This window comes from Pelobates fuscus, chromosome 1 (genome assembly GCF_036172605.1).
Source record: "Pelobates fuscus isolate aPelFus1 chromosome 1, aPelFus1.pri, whole genome shotgun sequence".
NCBI classification, from domain to species: Eukaryota; Metazoa; Chordata; class Amphibia; order Anura; family Pelobatidae; genus Pelobates; species Pelobates fuscus.
In genome coordinates this window covers 403,549,399-403,566,714 of record NC_086317.1, presented here as the reverse complement: position 1 = coordinate 403,566,714, position 17,316 = coordinate 403,549,399, and the positions used below count along the sequence as shown (strand labels likewise).

General features: G+C 38.8%; 1 protein-coding gene across 2 annotated transcripts in view; it reads left to right on the top strand.

Moving 5' to 3' along the window:
- LOC134569102 (polypeptide N-acetylgalactosaminyltransferase 6-like) overlaps positions 1–17,316 on the top strand; it is a 66,167-nt gene that overhangs the window by 24,765 nt on the left and 24,086 nt on the right. For both annotated transcript variants that reach the window (XM_063428012.1, XM_063428006.1), the window contains exon 2: positions 10,421–10,991. In XM_063428012.1, coding sequence (XP_063284082.1) covers positions 10,507–10,991 — 485 coding nt within the window. In that variant the 5' untranslated portion in view covers positions 10,421–10,506. The remainder of the gene's footprint in view (positions 1–10,420; positions 10,992–17,316) is intronic.

The window sequence follows — 17,316 nt, the reverse complement described above, 5'->3', positions numbered from 1 at the left end:
TTCTACAGAAACATTTTTTTCCCACTTGCATTTGTCCCTCTCTTACTTGAAGGAACACTCCAGGCATCATAACAATTTAATCTAAATTAAGTTGTTATGGTGCCAGTAGACCCCGTATGCACGGTTAAACCATTCTCGAATGGTTTCACTCCAAAGTTGCCTCCAACATCGATCTCAACTCCCCCAGGATGCATCTGCTTTGGAAATGCCAGTTTCAGGGAGCGCAAAGTGCTTTTTTCAATCCATTTTTTTTTTTTTTTTTTTTTTTAATTCTTTATTTTTGTTGTGCAGGTGATTACAAAGCATAAACATACGCCACAACAGCGTGAATGGTTAAACACAGGATTAGCAGTGGCATGAGTGGTTTGCACATTTTTGTTTTTGTTTTAAAAGGAAAATAACAAGCTGTTTAACAATATTAGGTAAGGTTACAATCGTTAGGCTAGACAAGCTTGTGTGTGGTTTAGTCACGTTTAAGATCGTGTGAAATGTTACGTCCTAACTATGGTATTGCATGTCCGAGTAGGCCGGATGTTGGCGCTTATACCAAATTGACGACTGTTTATAAAAAATGAAAGTATCTAACTATTAAACCTCGTTTTCACGTTAAGACAGGTTAAACTAGGCATGCATAGAACAATGTTAGTTGCGCTTAAGGTATGGAGCTGGCTGGTCGTTTAAGTGTATGTCTTAACTGCTTGGGCATTGCTCATGTGCTTGACAACCTGCTAAAGAAGGATACATGCTAAATAAGGTGCCATGCTAAATAAGGCACGATTGCGTTTGCTTTATACTAAACATACTTGCGTTGGACTTAATACCTCCTAGTTTCTTTGGTGTTCACACAATGTATTCTTATTACAGTAAATCGTGCTAGGCTAAGTGTGCACCCACCTCTACTGGTCGTACGTATGATTATAGGTGCATTGCACCTTTTTATAGTGCAGCACAATTCTGTAGGGTAGTATAAGGCTTATGTGTGCGCATGGAACAGTTAGTAAATCGATTGCAAGTTAGAACATAATATAAGATAGTGGGTTATCTGCTTTGCACTGGAATATAATACATATAAAATGTAAATGAGAGTCACGTTGGCAATAAACTGTTGAAGTAAAAAGTTACTGGTAACGTTCTGTCACAACGACATCAACTGAATAAAAGATTTGTGGTCACTGGATGCGATGAGTCCGCATAGTGATGGCAGAAAGCGTGCCCTCTAGATGCAGGAGTAATATGTCCACTTGAGGGGCGCTGTGATACGCCCTTTAGCCAATGCCCAGTGCCTGGACATGTTTCTTGCCGTCGGTGCTTGGCTCTTTGAAAGTACCCCTGGGCTGGGGTCCTGTTCCAGCTGTATTCCGTGGAGTGGTGCGCCGTGCGTCTCCCCGGTTTACGGTTGTGCCCTGGAGAGACAGGGTCAAGCTCCACTGAGCTCCGGTTCTCGGGTCAGGTGAGTAGCTGGTGTGGATGGCTGGTTTAGTGGCTTTTCCCTCCTTGATGTGGTAGCAAGCGCGGTCGGCCATGTAACATGGTGTGGTTTCCCACCCGTGAGAGCGGCGGTGCTTGTGTCGCCCGGTAGCCTTCCCGGATACATGTGGTGGGTGCCTGTAAAGGCGCCGGCGGGTCACTGGACGTATCCATGTGGCCAGTAGCTTTGCTGCCTGGCGGCAAGACATTCCGCGTTCACACAGCATGTGCCAGAGGCTTCTGCATAGCCGGTCAAATTCTCCCAGGGGGTGCGTGGATGGTTCTTGCTGGGCGGCCATCTTAGCTAGGTCCCAGTGGCTTGATGGTTGCCGGGGTCGTTCCGGCCTTGTGGGACAATTCCCGCTGTGGTGCTGCCGCTTTGTGTCAGGCTTAAAATACCGGGATATCCCTCACCGGTGGGGGGGGGGGAGGAAATGTACCTGGGGGACCTCCGAGCGAGTAGCTGCAGGCGGCGTGGATGTCAGGCGCCTCCCTCGCTGTGCCTGAGTAGGCCTCGGGTCTATCCCCGGTTATATGCCATCGATTCCGGTCGGGATTTTTGATGCTTGACTCCTTCGTTTGAGTGCCTATTGCCCTAGGTCGTGTTGTCGTCGATTTGGTGGGTTTTTGCCTAGTTTTGGGCCGATTAAGCGTGTTTTAGCACGGAGCTCGTCTCGTGTGCGACCTCTCTGCATGGCAGCTTGGCTCCGCCCCCCTTCAATCCATTTTTGTGAATGAGGAGTCACTGATCGTCTGAGAGCGTCAGCCGACCGTTTTTATCCATTCAACATTCACCTTTCCACTACTCAGTTTATTGCACTTATACATGATACGTAAGAGAACTGTCACCTCAAAACTATTTTTAAACTCATAATAAATTTGTAATCAAAGATATATATTTTTGAAAGGTAATAGATTCTGTTTTTTATGAAGTATTGGTAGAGAAAAAAAGAAAAAAAGAAACCGCTACCTACCTTTCAGTATGACAGAATCCTTTGGTCAACTTCACACATTTTGGGTCAGACATTGTTTAAAGACATTGTCTGACCCAATGTGCGTGTATATATGTTTATTTCCACCAAAATTAGGAATTTTTTTTTTTTATATGTATCTGACATACTTCATTTTAAAAAAAAAATGTATGTATCTTTCCTTTCAATACTTGATGAAAAGATTATTATATTAAATCGTTTTGAGGTAGTAGTTCTTTAAGTTTCAGCATAAATTCTCAAAAATGGTTAACACTTTCTGAGGTTGTTTAACATAAAATATATTTTATTCTTTACTGAGGTTGTTTAAAATAAAATATATTTTATTCTTTACTTTGTACTTGTTAGCAGTAAAACCAGTGGTCTGAACCCGTTGAGAGAACCTCTTTATTTCATGTTTGGTTTGTTTTATAGTCTTAGTCCATCTCACAGTGGTCATGCAAGTAGGTAGTCTGCCAACCAGAAGCGGGAGATGTGAATCACTATTTATCTGTCACAATCTTTCCCAGAACACACGGTATGAGATGCTTGTTTCTTGATAATGTCATTAATTACACATAAAAGAAAAATAAAATCTCACATTGGGAAGCAGAAACGGGCAGCGTGCATGCTTCATATTGCAGCATTCTGACTGCCTAGAAGCCGTTGGTCATTTTCTTTGCCTGGACTCACTTTATGTTACTTCAAAGGATTCTTTCCCATCCCTATTACCAGTAACTAAGAAACTACACAGACCTTATCTTGGATTAATACAAACGGTGGTGCAAGCAATGCTATTGGTATGGTACACTCTCTCAATAACTATATATTTCAAATAAAATGAAGTCTCTCTCTAACTTTAGAATTCTTTTTGTATGCTGCCTTTCTTCATTTTCTTCTTTCCATTGAGAAATTTTAAAAATGTAAAAATGATGAAGGCGTTTCTGTATTGTACTAGAAACAGGATGCACAAATATTAGTTCCTGAAGCCACGTTGTCAAAGTCCAGTGACATGGAAAACAAACTTGCTTTGGTAAATACTGTGCCTTTTGTTGAATGACTGAGTGTCACTTTTGGTGGTTTCTCTAATCATCTGTCCTGCTGTTGCCAACTTGGCCATCTCCAATAATTGGGTGGATTTTTTTGTTTTCTTTTCAAACACTGTTCATATAACCAGAATAAAATGGTTTTTTTTAATAATTCTATTTAAAGTTAATATCCAGTTGTGTGTGTTTTTTTTTTTTTTGTGTGTGTTTTTTTGTGTGTGGGTCCCCCTTCCTTTTATATAATGTACCCCATTCTTCCCTGTCACAAGGGATGGACTGAGAGCCTTTGGGGCCCTTGGACAAAAGTAGATCAGAGGCAGTATGAAGGCCAAATATTATGTGCATATATTAAATGACTCTCACGTAAAACTGTACTCTTTGGATGTATACAGTATGAAGACCTGTGTATACATGCATGTTTGTAGAATCTGTACAAATGCACTTGTGCATTCTCTGAAAGGATGCATGTGCTTTTTTGCATGTAATGTCACTATTAATATTTATGTATTGATCATCAGTGTGTGACTACATGTATGCATTTGAGTGTAGTGAACATGTGTAAATGGAGAAATGTGGTTTTTTTTTGTCTGCTGCAAATATATTAAAGTAATTATGTATTTGTATGTGACTTCATATTACATACTATGTGTCAAAGAAGGGATATGTATGTGTGTGTGTAATGATGTGCATCAATCTTAAAGTATAATATGTGTAGTGACACATGTTTAGTTGCATGTAGTGCAAGAGTGTGAATACATTGTTATATGAGTAACATAGCGTGCGTGTGTGTGTGTGAAAGCAGGGGCATCCGTATGAATTGTAGGGTGACGTGAATGTAAGGGTGTTTTTATGCTGGGGTGTAATTTTGTTGAGGGTCTATGTGTGTAAATAAAGGTTTGTGAATCAATGCAAAAGTGTGGAGAGACTGTGTATGTTGTATGTGTTTGTGTGTTTTTTTTTTTTACAGGGTGTGTGCATGTTGTGTTGGTGTTTGCTGAGATGTATGTACACAGATAAACATACATATTTACATACCCTGACATGTGCACACAATAATACATACACATATACATGTCAGAATTTCTAGCCACCGTCCTGTTAAGATACCATTTATGTGCTGAATGGTAGCTTGCCTGGGGTACTGCTGCTGGCTCAGTCTAATGGGAGGCTCTCCCCCTTCCTTTGTGCTGTCTCCTCTTCCTCACACGTGGTTGTTCCTGGAGCTGGGAGGAAGTGATCTGAACTCCCTTCCTCCCAGCATCACCAATGTGAAAAAAGCCCGTTTTTTGTTTGTGTTTTTTCTCATTTCTTTTCATTTTAACAATACCCATACATGTGATCTATACTGAACCAGTCAATAGGGGAGTCTGAACATGATCAGAAACAAGCATATTTGAGGAGAATAGATCTAACTTTCTTGAATTTGCTTCTTTCTTATGAAATTTCGGCAATTCATGTCAAAAGATAAAACCTAAGGAAAAAAATTGGAAAATGTCATTGGCAATTCCCAGAAAACAAGTGATCAAACTACTAAATGGCATACAATTGAGCAGTAATCTAAATGCCAAAACCACATCTTTACACTAAAGTTGTTTTGGTGCTTAGTGTCCCCTGAAACTGAACTGAAACAGTGGACATTTTTTTTTCTCCAATACACATGACCAAGAACAAAAAACATGTTGAAGGGACACTCTATACTCCTAAAGTGCTGTGTGTGTGTGTGTGTGTGTGTATATCGATCTATCATAAATTAGTCTGGTTACACCCCCTTGGCTTTCAAGCAAACCAGTAATATTACTTCCTTGTTTGTTTAGCTCAGTGAAGTAGCAATAGCCCAGAGCACCTGTTCTGCAAAGACTTCTCATTGAGCTGCATTGGGAAGTCTGTGACTGAACAGCCATAGGAAGTTTGGGTGGAGTTAGAATGGGAGGGTTTGCAAGGGCATCAGACAAGAGATCAACAGCTTTTGCAAGCTAAGATATGCCCCCAATGAAAATGCATAGTTAAATCAATACATGTTTTCATTTGTGGTAGATCTACTAAGCAGCATTTTTTAAAATGTATTTTGTCTTTGGGCAATGGAGTGTCCCTTTAATACTCCAGCCTTGTTACAATAAAAAATGTTCTCTGTCGAACTGGACACAATGGCCATCTTACAGAGTTAGTTGAAAATTTAGAGACACTATAGCATCAACACAACTTTAGCTTAATGAAGCTGTTTTTGTGTATAGATCATGCCTCTGAAGTTTCACTGCGCAACTCACTGCCATTTAGGAGTGAATTCACTTTTATTTCTGTTTTTGCAGCTCTTGCCACATCTCCCCTGGCTGTGACTGGCACAGCCCTCATAAACAAAATGGATATATTATCAATGAGATGATAACTTGTTCTAGAAGTTTTTATCTCCTGCTCTGTAAACTGAATTTTAATCACACACAGGAGACTCCTCCAGGGTCTAGAAGGCTATTAACAGAGCAGGAGATAAGGAATTTAAATAAAATGGAATTTGCAATAAAGGAAGTGTAAAAATTAGATGCCTTTACAGGAAGTGTTTAGGTAGGCTGTGCATGTCACATGCATGGAGGTGTGACTAGAGCTGCATAAACAGTAATTTAACTCCTAAATGGTAAAAAAATTCACAGGGAGACTGCAGTGGCATGATCTATGCACAAATACTGATTAATTAAGATAACATTGTTTTGGTGACTATAGTGTCCCTTTTAATGCTTGCTTTTAAAGTTGCTTGCAGCAATGTGAAGTGTGGACAAACTGCCGAAAGCTGAGAATAAGATCCAGAACACATTGAGAAATGATCTAAATAGCTTGGTAAAGTTGTTCCATTCTGTGGTGGGAAATGTGTATATATTCGGCTGGGAGAGATATAGAACGTTCTTTTGAGGACTGATACTTCCTCTCGTCCTATAATATTATCTGCTGGAGCAGATTACTCGTATTGTAACTAGTGCATAATCGCACAAGCCAGGAATAAGATTAGAAATTGATATAAAACTTTTGGCTTGTCTTTGGCTTTCACCTTTGTGTTGCTCGCTTTAGAAAATAGTACCGGGCTTTCACGAAGTGGAATCAGACACCTTTTAATTCTAGTATTCCTGGCACCATCTGAAAGCAAGAGAAACACTTGGCCCTATCTGCAGGAGCTAGAGAAGCTAGTCTTTGTCTCTTAAAAACCTTAAGGTCACTCCTTTTTAGAAGGACAAGATGCACTACTGCATGGGGATCAGCCCAACAAACCCCTTGCTGTAGGCAGGTTAACCTTTTTATCTTTAAAGGTTTGAGATAACATTGTCTTGGGACTAGTTACTTACATTTAATAGTGCTGAAAGAACACATGGGTGAATATCAATGACTCCAAACAGGCATGTCACTTGACAGGTTACCCTGCCCTTAAGAGAGGTACTTAATGATTTTGTGATGACTATAGGAATACTAGTATCCAAAGCATGATGCATTTATATTCATTTTAGATGTATTTACCATGTGTATCGGTTTTTGTGTGTGCATGTGTTTTACATGGATTCAAATAAAGTTCTTAAAACCTTTAATTTTGTCTTTTTTTTTTTTTTTAAAAGGTTCATTGGATGAATTTCACATCATAGCATTTGAAAACCCCAAATTTTTAGAACAACATTTAGTTATAGTAACAGCGTTACTATTTCAGACTAAGTATTACAATTCTGATTCTAACTCCCTTCATTTTGCTGTTTAGTAACCCCCCCCCCCCCCCCCCGCGTTTTATGCCGTTGGTGGATATGATGATGAGTTGTCTCATAACGCATTGACTGGACCCTTTGGGTAGTTATAGCCTAGATACCCAACAATGCTTAGATATGATGTATTCTAACATTCAGATGATGCTCTGTTGGTATGGTGTGATTGGGGGAGGGGGGGTTAATGTTGTTTATGCCACATTTTGACTTTACGGCAATATAAATTATGAGCTATCTTACTAGTTAAAGTACCCCCCTTTCCCCCCCCCCCCCCCCCCCCTTATCCGTTATCCAGTCACATTGCCTCCTCTTGCGGCCTCAGTTCTTTTTTTAAAAAAAGAAAAGAAAAATAATAATCATTTTTTGGTAATATTCTTATTTTTTTTTTTTACATGGCAGTCATAGCTTAGTCTTTAAGCTATTAAAATTAAAATGTGTTCTTATATGCAGTGAATCCTAGCTTGATCCATTTCATAGGCCAACATTATCTAGCATCATCTTTTCACATTTCAGCTTAATACATTTCTAATACTATGAGTGTGGGGTGTGTAATGTAAGAACCTATGTTGCTTTTCCAGTTTTACATGATCTTAATCTCCAGGTGTCTGTGATAGAAATCCATTTGGATAATTACTTTTGATAAGGGTGTAGTAGTGTGAGCTCTCCAAACGTTGCCAGCAAGGTTCCACGGGAGAACCTTCACAATATTTTGACAATATAATTTGCTAGATAGGAGATTGGATTTCTTGTTATCCTTCTTGGGATCAAAATCCCTGCTATCTTTTAAAAGGATGCTCAAAGCACGATTATAAATGTTCATTGTCCTTGTGAGAGCTATGGTGTACGGAGTCTAATTTCATTCTGTTAGTGATTTCTGCAAATCACTGCAGTCATGACAGTCATTGAAAACACCTGTCTTCTATTGTATTTTATTACAGGGAGAAGCAGAGCTGCACATGCCGTACAAGTTCTAAATAGCATGGGCTCTCTTGTAAATGTAAATATTTTTTATTGGGTAGTTTGACGGCAATATAAATTATATTGAAACACAGTGAAATCACGTTGAGCTGGACAGTGAATGGTAGTGATACAGTCATATTAAGTCATGTTGTTCATATTTTTACAAGGGAAAGCAGCAAATGTGTAGGAAATGTATAAACAAGAAGAGTAGTCATTGTAGTATTAAAGAGGAAGTCTGCCCCCAGAGCATTGTCATGGTTACTGGCACCCAGAAATTCATATTGAAAGCCAACAAATTAATTTGTACATTGCTGACTTTTGACTCTCTCATAGATTTCTGTAAGAGAGCCTGCTCTGCAGATATTTGCTTGCCAAGTCGTTAATTGTCTTTTACGTGATTGAATCTAAACAACGTGTCCCACAAATTCCTGCAGGTGACTTTTTTTTTTTTTTTTTTTTTTTTTAATAAAGGCTAAATAAGAAGACCTGTTTGTTGAAGGTATTTTACATGTTAATGCAATCACATGTTAAATATGGATAGTAAACCTGTAAAACAATTAATTACCTGAATGCGTATTATACATGGATACAGAAAAACTATGGGTAAATGAATAAAAAGGTGAATTTGCTGCCCATTTACAAACTATTATAAACTCTCTTAATACAATAATGTCAATTATGAAACCAGAGCTTTCAGCGAATACTGTGAAAATGCCACAACTGTACCATCAGGGCCGGATTAACAGCCCATTGGGACAGGTGCTAACCGTTATGATGGGCCTAATTACAGAATCTTATCAACAGAAAACACTAAAATAGTTACAAATGTCATGTAACTGGTGGTGCTGGAGGGAAACTCACAGGATATAGCTATCAGAAAACACATACCCTATACTAATCTCTCGCTTTCATCTTTCAAGTCCATTCCCCCTAACAGCAGTGCCCGCTAAAGCAGGATGTCGGTGGGCGGGGTAAAAGGGTGGGCTACTGATGTGAATCACGTAACCAGAACTGCCCAAAGGAACATACTGTCAGCCAGTGCACTCCAGTGTTGTCCCCTTACAACCCTCTAAGTTTCCATACTTAAGCAAGAGCAGATTTTTTTTTTTTTTTTTTTTTAAATCAGTGGGCCTATTCTTTAAGCATGGGCCTGGAGCTGCAGCTTCATCAGCCCCTATGGTAAATTGGAAAAAATTAAGTGTCAAAACTAAACCATTAATGCATATACTATATCTGTTCTATACCAAATGAAAAATTTAATTTAAAGTGACATTACTATTTGAAACCTCCTCTAATTTTATACTTGGGGACAGTGAGGCACTGCTAAAGTGATCTGCACTCAGTACTGGTGAACACCAACACTCCCTTGAACAGGTGATGGCTGATCATTGAGATTGTTTTGATCTCTCTCTGCTAGCTAAAGCAGTTCCATCTTTTTAGTTGTTTTTTTTTTTTCGTTTGTTTTACCCAAATAACTTAAAACATGGACCCCAGGGTGTTATGGCATCATTTAATTTCCCATTCACTTTGCCTGTTATGAAAATGGCAAAATCAAATTATTTGGTAGTATAGCAAGTGACTGCGTTGCATACCTAAATGAATAATTTTAAAGTAGACAAGAAAAAGTTCTTGCTGTATGTGAACGTTTCTTTATTTTAATGTGTGTTCTGTACTTCACTCCCACCTCTTCCTTCCTGGTTTCCAGTTATTTTACATGTTGTGTTCATGCACCAGTTGTACCAGGGCTTGGTGCTACTTTACTGGTCCTCTAATATCAGCTATGGCCAAAAAGTAACTAAACCATTGCAGAACTACCAATACTAATGGAGGAGCCCAGTACACTAATTAATCTAGCTGTGTAAGTAATTGCACTCCTGGTATGGCTGTTATCCTTTTAAAGAGCAGGTTCAATCATCCTTTAAGGCTGGAAAAGCATTCTCGTAATTGTATTCGACTACAGTTGATATCTACCTTGTGAAAGTTTTAATCCCAAAACTCCTTATACGAATCTACTGGAAGAAAAGCCTATTTTGCTTTTTTTTTTTTTTTAAATAACCAAATGGTCATGGTAATACGATGCTTTGCCCAATGTTCATTGTTTCTTTAAGCTGTGAATAATGACACACCTAGTTCACAAGGAACTCGTTGCTTTTCAGTTGCAAATGTTGGTGTCAACCTGTTTGATCAGTTGTGTTTGTGTATATATGTGATGTACACTGCAGTCACATTGCTCTGCCTTCCTTTTCCTCAGGTGCCTGTCTGAATATTGTATTTAATGGACTAGCTACAGATCTCGACCACACTTAGTGCAGCTGTAAGGACTTCAAATATCTCACAATGCGTTTATTAAGAAGGAACTATGGGCCGCTAAAGCTTGCTGTGGTGGGCATATTTTTTGTGATTTTTGTATTCATTATGCAGAAGGATGTTGGAAGCGGCACCAAAGATGATCCATGGCTAAAGAATATAGTTGAAAGAAAAGATCAAGTTCTTGACATAATGATGGGAGCTGTAAATAATTTAAGGGATTCTATGCCAAAACTCCAGATTAACGCCCCCGTGCAACAAGAGGAACAAGTTGATAACAGCAAGTCGTGCCTTCCTGGCTATTACACCCCAGCAGAACTCAAGCCATTTATGGAGAGACCACCACAAGATCCCAATAGCCCTGGTGCTGATGGAAAAGCATTTAAGAAGGATCAGTGGACCCAAGAAGAGACAAAGCAGAAAGACAAGGGCTTTGAAAAGCATTGTTTTAATGCTTTTGCAAGTGAAAAAGTATCTCTTCACAGAGCCTTGGGACCTGACACAAGACCACCAGAGTAAGCATTTTCTATCCATTTATTTCCTGATACGTGATAAAGAAATATAAAAACAAAAAATTCTTTAAAAAAAAAAAATGTTCTAAATTCTGGCTACAAAAACACTTATGAATACATGCACAAACTGCTGGGGCAAACTACTAAATAAGAGGCAATCACCATGGAAACCAATGGCATGTCCGAAGTTAGTACTTTTCTCCAGAATAGCAATTTGTCATGTCTTTTCTTTGTGTTTTTTTTCTTTTTTTAAAACCTTTCAAAAACATAGTCAAGAATAGATTGTCTCTCTCTCTCTCTCTCTCTCTCTCTCTCTCTCTCTCTCTCTCTCTCTCTCTCTCTCTCTCTCTCTCTCTCAAAAATATATACATACTATTTATATTATTAACCAACGTAATGCCATTTTGTGAAACATTAGCTTGTTTGAATAATTTTTCCAATATTTTGTATGGACAATATTTAGATGAGCCGAACCAAATTTTTCTCCAAAGCACCAATCTAGTAATTAATAATACATTTGTAGTTCGATACAAAGACTGGCTACAAAAAAACAAAAAAAACCTCTCCTGCTCAAAGTGATGATGGGGTTTTATAACTGGCAATTTACAAAGGGATAATAAAAAGCATGTGTTATTGAAAGGATCTAGTAGAAGGTGTAGAATATTCCTGGTTTAGTTCACATGGCAAGTTTAGGTGAACCTTGACATGACATGTGACCGTGTTCTACCTATGACTTCACTTGCAAATGTGAACAAGCTGAAAAATGTAGATCATATGAACTCTGCGTACAGCGGCACACACAGACTGAACGATCTGGTACTATAGCACGTCATTAAAAAATGGGCCTTTCTATGTCATGAATGCTTTACCCACTGGAAAAAAGGCAGGGTTTGCTTTAGACAAATCGCACCAATCTAATTTGAATGGTTTCTTCCTTTTGATTACGTTAATGTATATTCATAGAGATGTGGATGTAGTCTATCTATTTCCACAATATGGAATTGGACATATAGGTTGCAGAATAGGTTAAAGACTGATAATTGAGTGCTCTGCTAAGCTCTTAAAGTAAAGATGAATGGAATTATTGGGCAGCTTGAAAATCTAGAAAATGTGAGCAGGCCAACAATTGAGCACACAGTTTGTGTACACTTATCCAAAATATAGATAAAAAAAAGATATCTGTAAATGCTAGAATTGTGCATGTGCTGCATATTGAGAAAGACTGCTTGAGATATGCATTGCTTGAAGCAGCAGACATAGAAGTGAAATAAGGTATTTTATAGTATATTTAACTAAAAGGGAAGTATGAGTAACATCAGAGCATCGTTTTAGCCTAAAAGAGTTGAAGATGCACTAAATTGTCTTCCTCCACTGTCTGCAGAAACGCAAACAGTGGAACAAACAGTGGAACAATTCAATGAAACCTGGGATAGACAAAATAATAAAATCTTTGGTTTCGATGTTAAAAAAATGTATTTCTGCTTGTTGAAAAAGTTGTATGTTAATATTGTCCATGTTTGTTTCCTTTTTGTAAAAAACTATGGTTACATTGTATACTAGGCATTTAACAACCCACTGACCGTTTACAAGTGAGTCATTGACACTCCCAGAAAATTCTCTACTTCCTATTATAGATTAAGTTGAAAATCCAGTTTCATTGAGCTGTAGCCACGTCATCTGAAATGATTCTGAAAATGTTTTACTACGTGGTAACCTTTAACAGTTTAGTATGTTCTGTCGGATTGACACATTTAAAATATTTTTCAAACCTTTCTTCAGAAATCGGTAAAACACATACTAACTATATTTCTATCTAGAAATTGTCTTGTAATTTTGCTGGCCCAATCGTCTATATTGAACAATTGTATAAAATACATGAAGAGAGAGCATTATCCACACAATTATGGATGATATTAGGATAATAAGAAAACTAAATACAAATCTTCAAAACAAACAGCAAGTCTAGACCCCTAAATCACTTCTGCACAACGTGTTTTAGGTGTTAATACAAATTCATAAAAGTGTACTATTGGGCAATTGCCTCATATAATTGGTGCATTAGCAGAAATTGGAGTAGTGAGTTTCGAGAAAGGACTGCTGCTGGAGAAAAGGTGCGTATGGACGAAATAATGCAAAATGTATTTATTTTTGGTATTCTTTTACGCTGGAGTGATTTTTTATTTTTTTGTATATATTTTTTTTTATAAGAACGCTATGCTTGGAGAGTAGGACTGTGTGGTTGGAGATCTTTTCTACTCTCCCTGTCACTCAATTAATTGGCATAGAGTCAATGTCAAAAAATTGATTGACCGGCTCAAGACTTCTTTTTAAATAGGTCCCCACCTCCAATCTATAAATTTGCAAGCAAATCTGCTAATGCAGGGCTTTATAAATTAGCTTGGAATCTAGGAGCCAGCTAAAAAAGTAAAAAAAAACACTTTTTTTTTTTTTTTTTTTTTAAACTAACCGTTTCATTTTCAGTGATAAAAATGTAATTAAACAGCTTAATTGAATAGTTCTGGTGTCTATATCCTGTCCCTGTCGGCTTTTCAATGTAAACACTGCCTTTTTAGAGAAAAGGAAGTGTGTACATTGCTGCTTTCTAGCACTTCTAGTGACTCAGATGGTCACTAGAGGTGGTTCCTAATCTAGTACAGCACAGTGTATGACTGCATGACGTACAAAAAAAGGAGAGTAAAAACACTTTTCCCATGCAATCAGAGGGTTAACCTAAACACACACACTCACTGGCGCAATTTTTTTTCTAACACTCACAATTTTTTTTACATTTTTTTTTTATCATTTATGTCCATCCACCCTCCTTACCTATGGGAGACCTCGAGTGGATCCTTTCTCTGTGGCTCTGTGGGGCTCCTGTAGTATTTAAGATCTTCTTGCTCTTCTCTTTTGCATGTTTAGTGATGTCGGGGCTGGAGTGACATCATTTTCTGGTAACACAGCAGAGCAAGAATTACAGGAAGGGTTTTTTTTTTTTTTTGCTCCTTGCTGCCAGCATCCACGCTCCGTTGAACTGACAAACACCCAGACATCAGGACAAAGTTCCTAGACACCATGGCAAGATGGTGCCTTGGATTTCTTGAGCCCTGTGCTAGCACAATGAATTGACTGAAATTTATGCTCTCAAACAAAACAAAAAAAAAACACAGTAACTGATGAAAGTATTTATTGGTATCCTTTACATTTCTTTTAAAATAGCCATACGTTTTTCTCGTCTGGCTCCCAGTATCAGAAAAAAGTAAATCTTTTATATAAAAATGTCCTGGAGCAAAGCCTTCAACATAGTGGTGAGATTAAATTCACCAGACCAGCCCTATGTTCAGCAAAGGGAAAATGACCATCCACAGTCACTCCTTTACCTACCGTAAGATTTCACGCTCTCTGAATTAGTCAATTTTAGGGATTCGCAGCATCCATTGAAAGTAGCAATACTGTTAGAACCAGTTCTTTCCATAGAGAATAATGATACATGTTGGCTATAGACTCTCTTTAATAGTGTCCGCCGGTAACTCCATGTGAAATTGGCAGCCCCTGATAAGCTAATCAACAATTAGTGAAACACGTGTTGGTTTGACAGAGAGCAAAATGTGAATAAAGTGATGTTAAGAACAAGGAAATATTTTTAGTCAATAGGTGATTTGTTCTATGAAGATTACTCATGATTACTTGCCTGTTTCACGAGCAGTTACTGATCTGCTGTGTTCCCTTCTTCCTGCTTTTTAAATACTATTTTTCCTCTAGGAATTCTTTTATTTTTTTCACCAACTGGTCTATAAAAACATATTGTTAATAAGATGACTTGGAGTGCAATTGAAATACATGCATAAGATCTATAGATAGGCAATTTTATACTGAAGAGGGGTGAGTAGATTGCAAATAACACTAATTTCGAGTGTACATTAAATGTGGAACTTAATAAATCTAATATAATTTAGAACATAAATAAGAAAATAATAGTTATTTACATTCTTTTTGAAATGTATAGATTCATCCCTCAGTGTATTTTCTGTCAGAGAAGGGATTAATAATTCAAAACTGCTATTAATTCAATCCAGTATAGGGAGACGATTGAACCAAAGATTATATACTAAACATTTTATCATGATTTAAAATCCAATGACCAAGATTGTGCCAGACATATCGATATATATACTGGAATAGACCTACTTCTGATTGGGAAGGGGCATGATGTCACTCAATATTTTGTACGTACAGGTCTGCTTGATACATGTAACTAAGCATGCTTGTGTCTTAGATGTCATCTGTGCGTCGTAATAAAGCCTAGGTGAAGGTAGCATGGACTGTAGAGTAAGTACAGGGCCTAGTTGGAAAGTAATGCAGGATATTGTAGATGGGACTGTTGCCTCAGCACTTCTATTAAAACATGAGAAATGTGTGAGGAATGGATATGTGTTTGGAGAGCTGAAATTCAAAGCCAGGACAAATCTCCAATTCTTATTATACCTTATTATAAGTATAAGAGCCTTAAGGCAATTGCCTACTTTGTATGTATGTTATATATTATATATATTTTTTTATTATTTTCACGCTAGCACCTGGCATCAACAGTGGGATATGCATACATGAGGACTGTTCTATTTTTCCCAGTCAGGGCCGGATTTAGATGAAGAGGCCCTAGGCTATTCCACTTATGAGGCCCTTTCACCTCCCATTTTTAAGTTTGTAAATTACATGAGAGACAATAAAATACATCATTACTGTGATATATATCAATATGTTAAATGAAACATGTTGTGATTGGTACTAACCTTTATAAAAAATGTGGCACGGATAATAAATTAAAAAAAAAAAAGTTGAGATGAGGAGAGGGGGGGTCAGGGGTGATTGTGAGAGGGAGGGGGTGATGAGGAGAGGGGGTGACTAAAAAAAATTACCTTAAATCCCTGGTGGTCCAGTGGGGGCTGCCTGGTGGTCCGGTGGCCCTCATTTCCGGACTGCAGCTCCGCAGAGCTGCAGACCATGGATCTCGTGAGACCCAATCAGAGCGTTGCTGTGGTAACCCACGGCAATGCTCTGATTGGGCAGTGCACGCGAGATCCATGGTCTGCCACTGGTCATATCATATGCGTAGAGTTTCTCCTTATTTTCGGTTCATTGTTTTTAGAATAGTGTAACTTTAATTTTGCTAACAATTTGAATGAAGCAATTGGAAGAAACACAAAATAACTGTCAGTTTTCCTCAGTCTGGTGCTTCGTGTAAGATCTCACCTCGTGGAGTTTCAATGATCATGAGAACGGTGAGGAATCGGCCCAGAACTACATGGAACGATCTTGTTATTGATCTAAAGGCAGCTGGGACCATAGTCACCAAGAAAACAATTGGTAACACACTATGCCGTGAAGGACTGAAATCCTGCAGTGCCCGCTAGGTCCTCCTGCTCAAGAAAGCACATGTACAGGCCCATCTGAAGTTTGCCAATGAACTGGCTGAAAGTGTTGTAGTCAGATGAGACCAAAATTGAGCTCTTTGGCATCAACTCAACTGGTTGTGTTTGGAGGAGGAGGAATGCTGCCTATGACCCAAAGAACACCATCACCACCATCAAACATGGAGGTGAAAACATTATGCTTTGAGGGTGTTTTTCTGCTAAGGGGACAGGACAACTGCACCGCATCAAAGGAACGATGGACGGGGCCATGTACCGTCAAAACTTGGGTCAGAACTTCAGGACAGTAGTGATCTTTTAATCACATCACATAGTAACCGCAGATGGTTGGTAAGACCCTGTATAGACACTGTAGCAAAATCCTCAGTGGCCATTAAACAGTCACCCTACACCTTAGATATCTGGGTATCTTGTGCAAGAGTATGAAGGTTCAGGAAGGCAATGATACCCTGGGCGAGTTGCGGAGCATCCCACCTGCCCCAGGTCGGGTTGCAGGCCTGCATCCTTGCGCCACAGACTTGAAATCCCTCAGTCGTTCCCCCTTGGGGAGAAATGGAGGACCATACGAACACGGCGCAGCTGATAGCAATTTATCCTCTGTCTCTGTGTGTGATGCTTTGGGGTCGTTCCTCTCTTGGCCTTCAACCCGTGCGGGCTAGTAGATGTGTGCCAAAAGAGCAATCGCCCTTGTGATCCGACCAAATGTTGCTCTCCTGAGGTTTCCTTTGTAGCGGAGGGCTATGGCTGCCTGCCGTGCCTCCAGGGCATCCCAGAAACGGGTGAAGAGTTTCTCCAGCCACTCAATTAAGTTTTCTGTAAGGTTTAGATGGACCATCCCACACTGTGTGTGTTGGGCATCTCTCAGAAAGAGGACAGCCACCATCTTGTTAAGGTGCACTGCT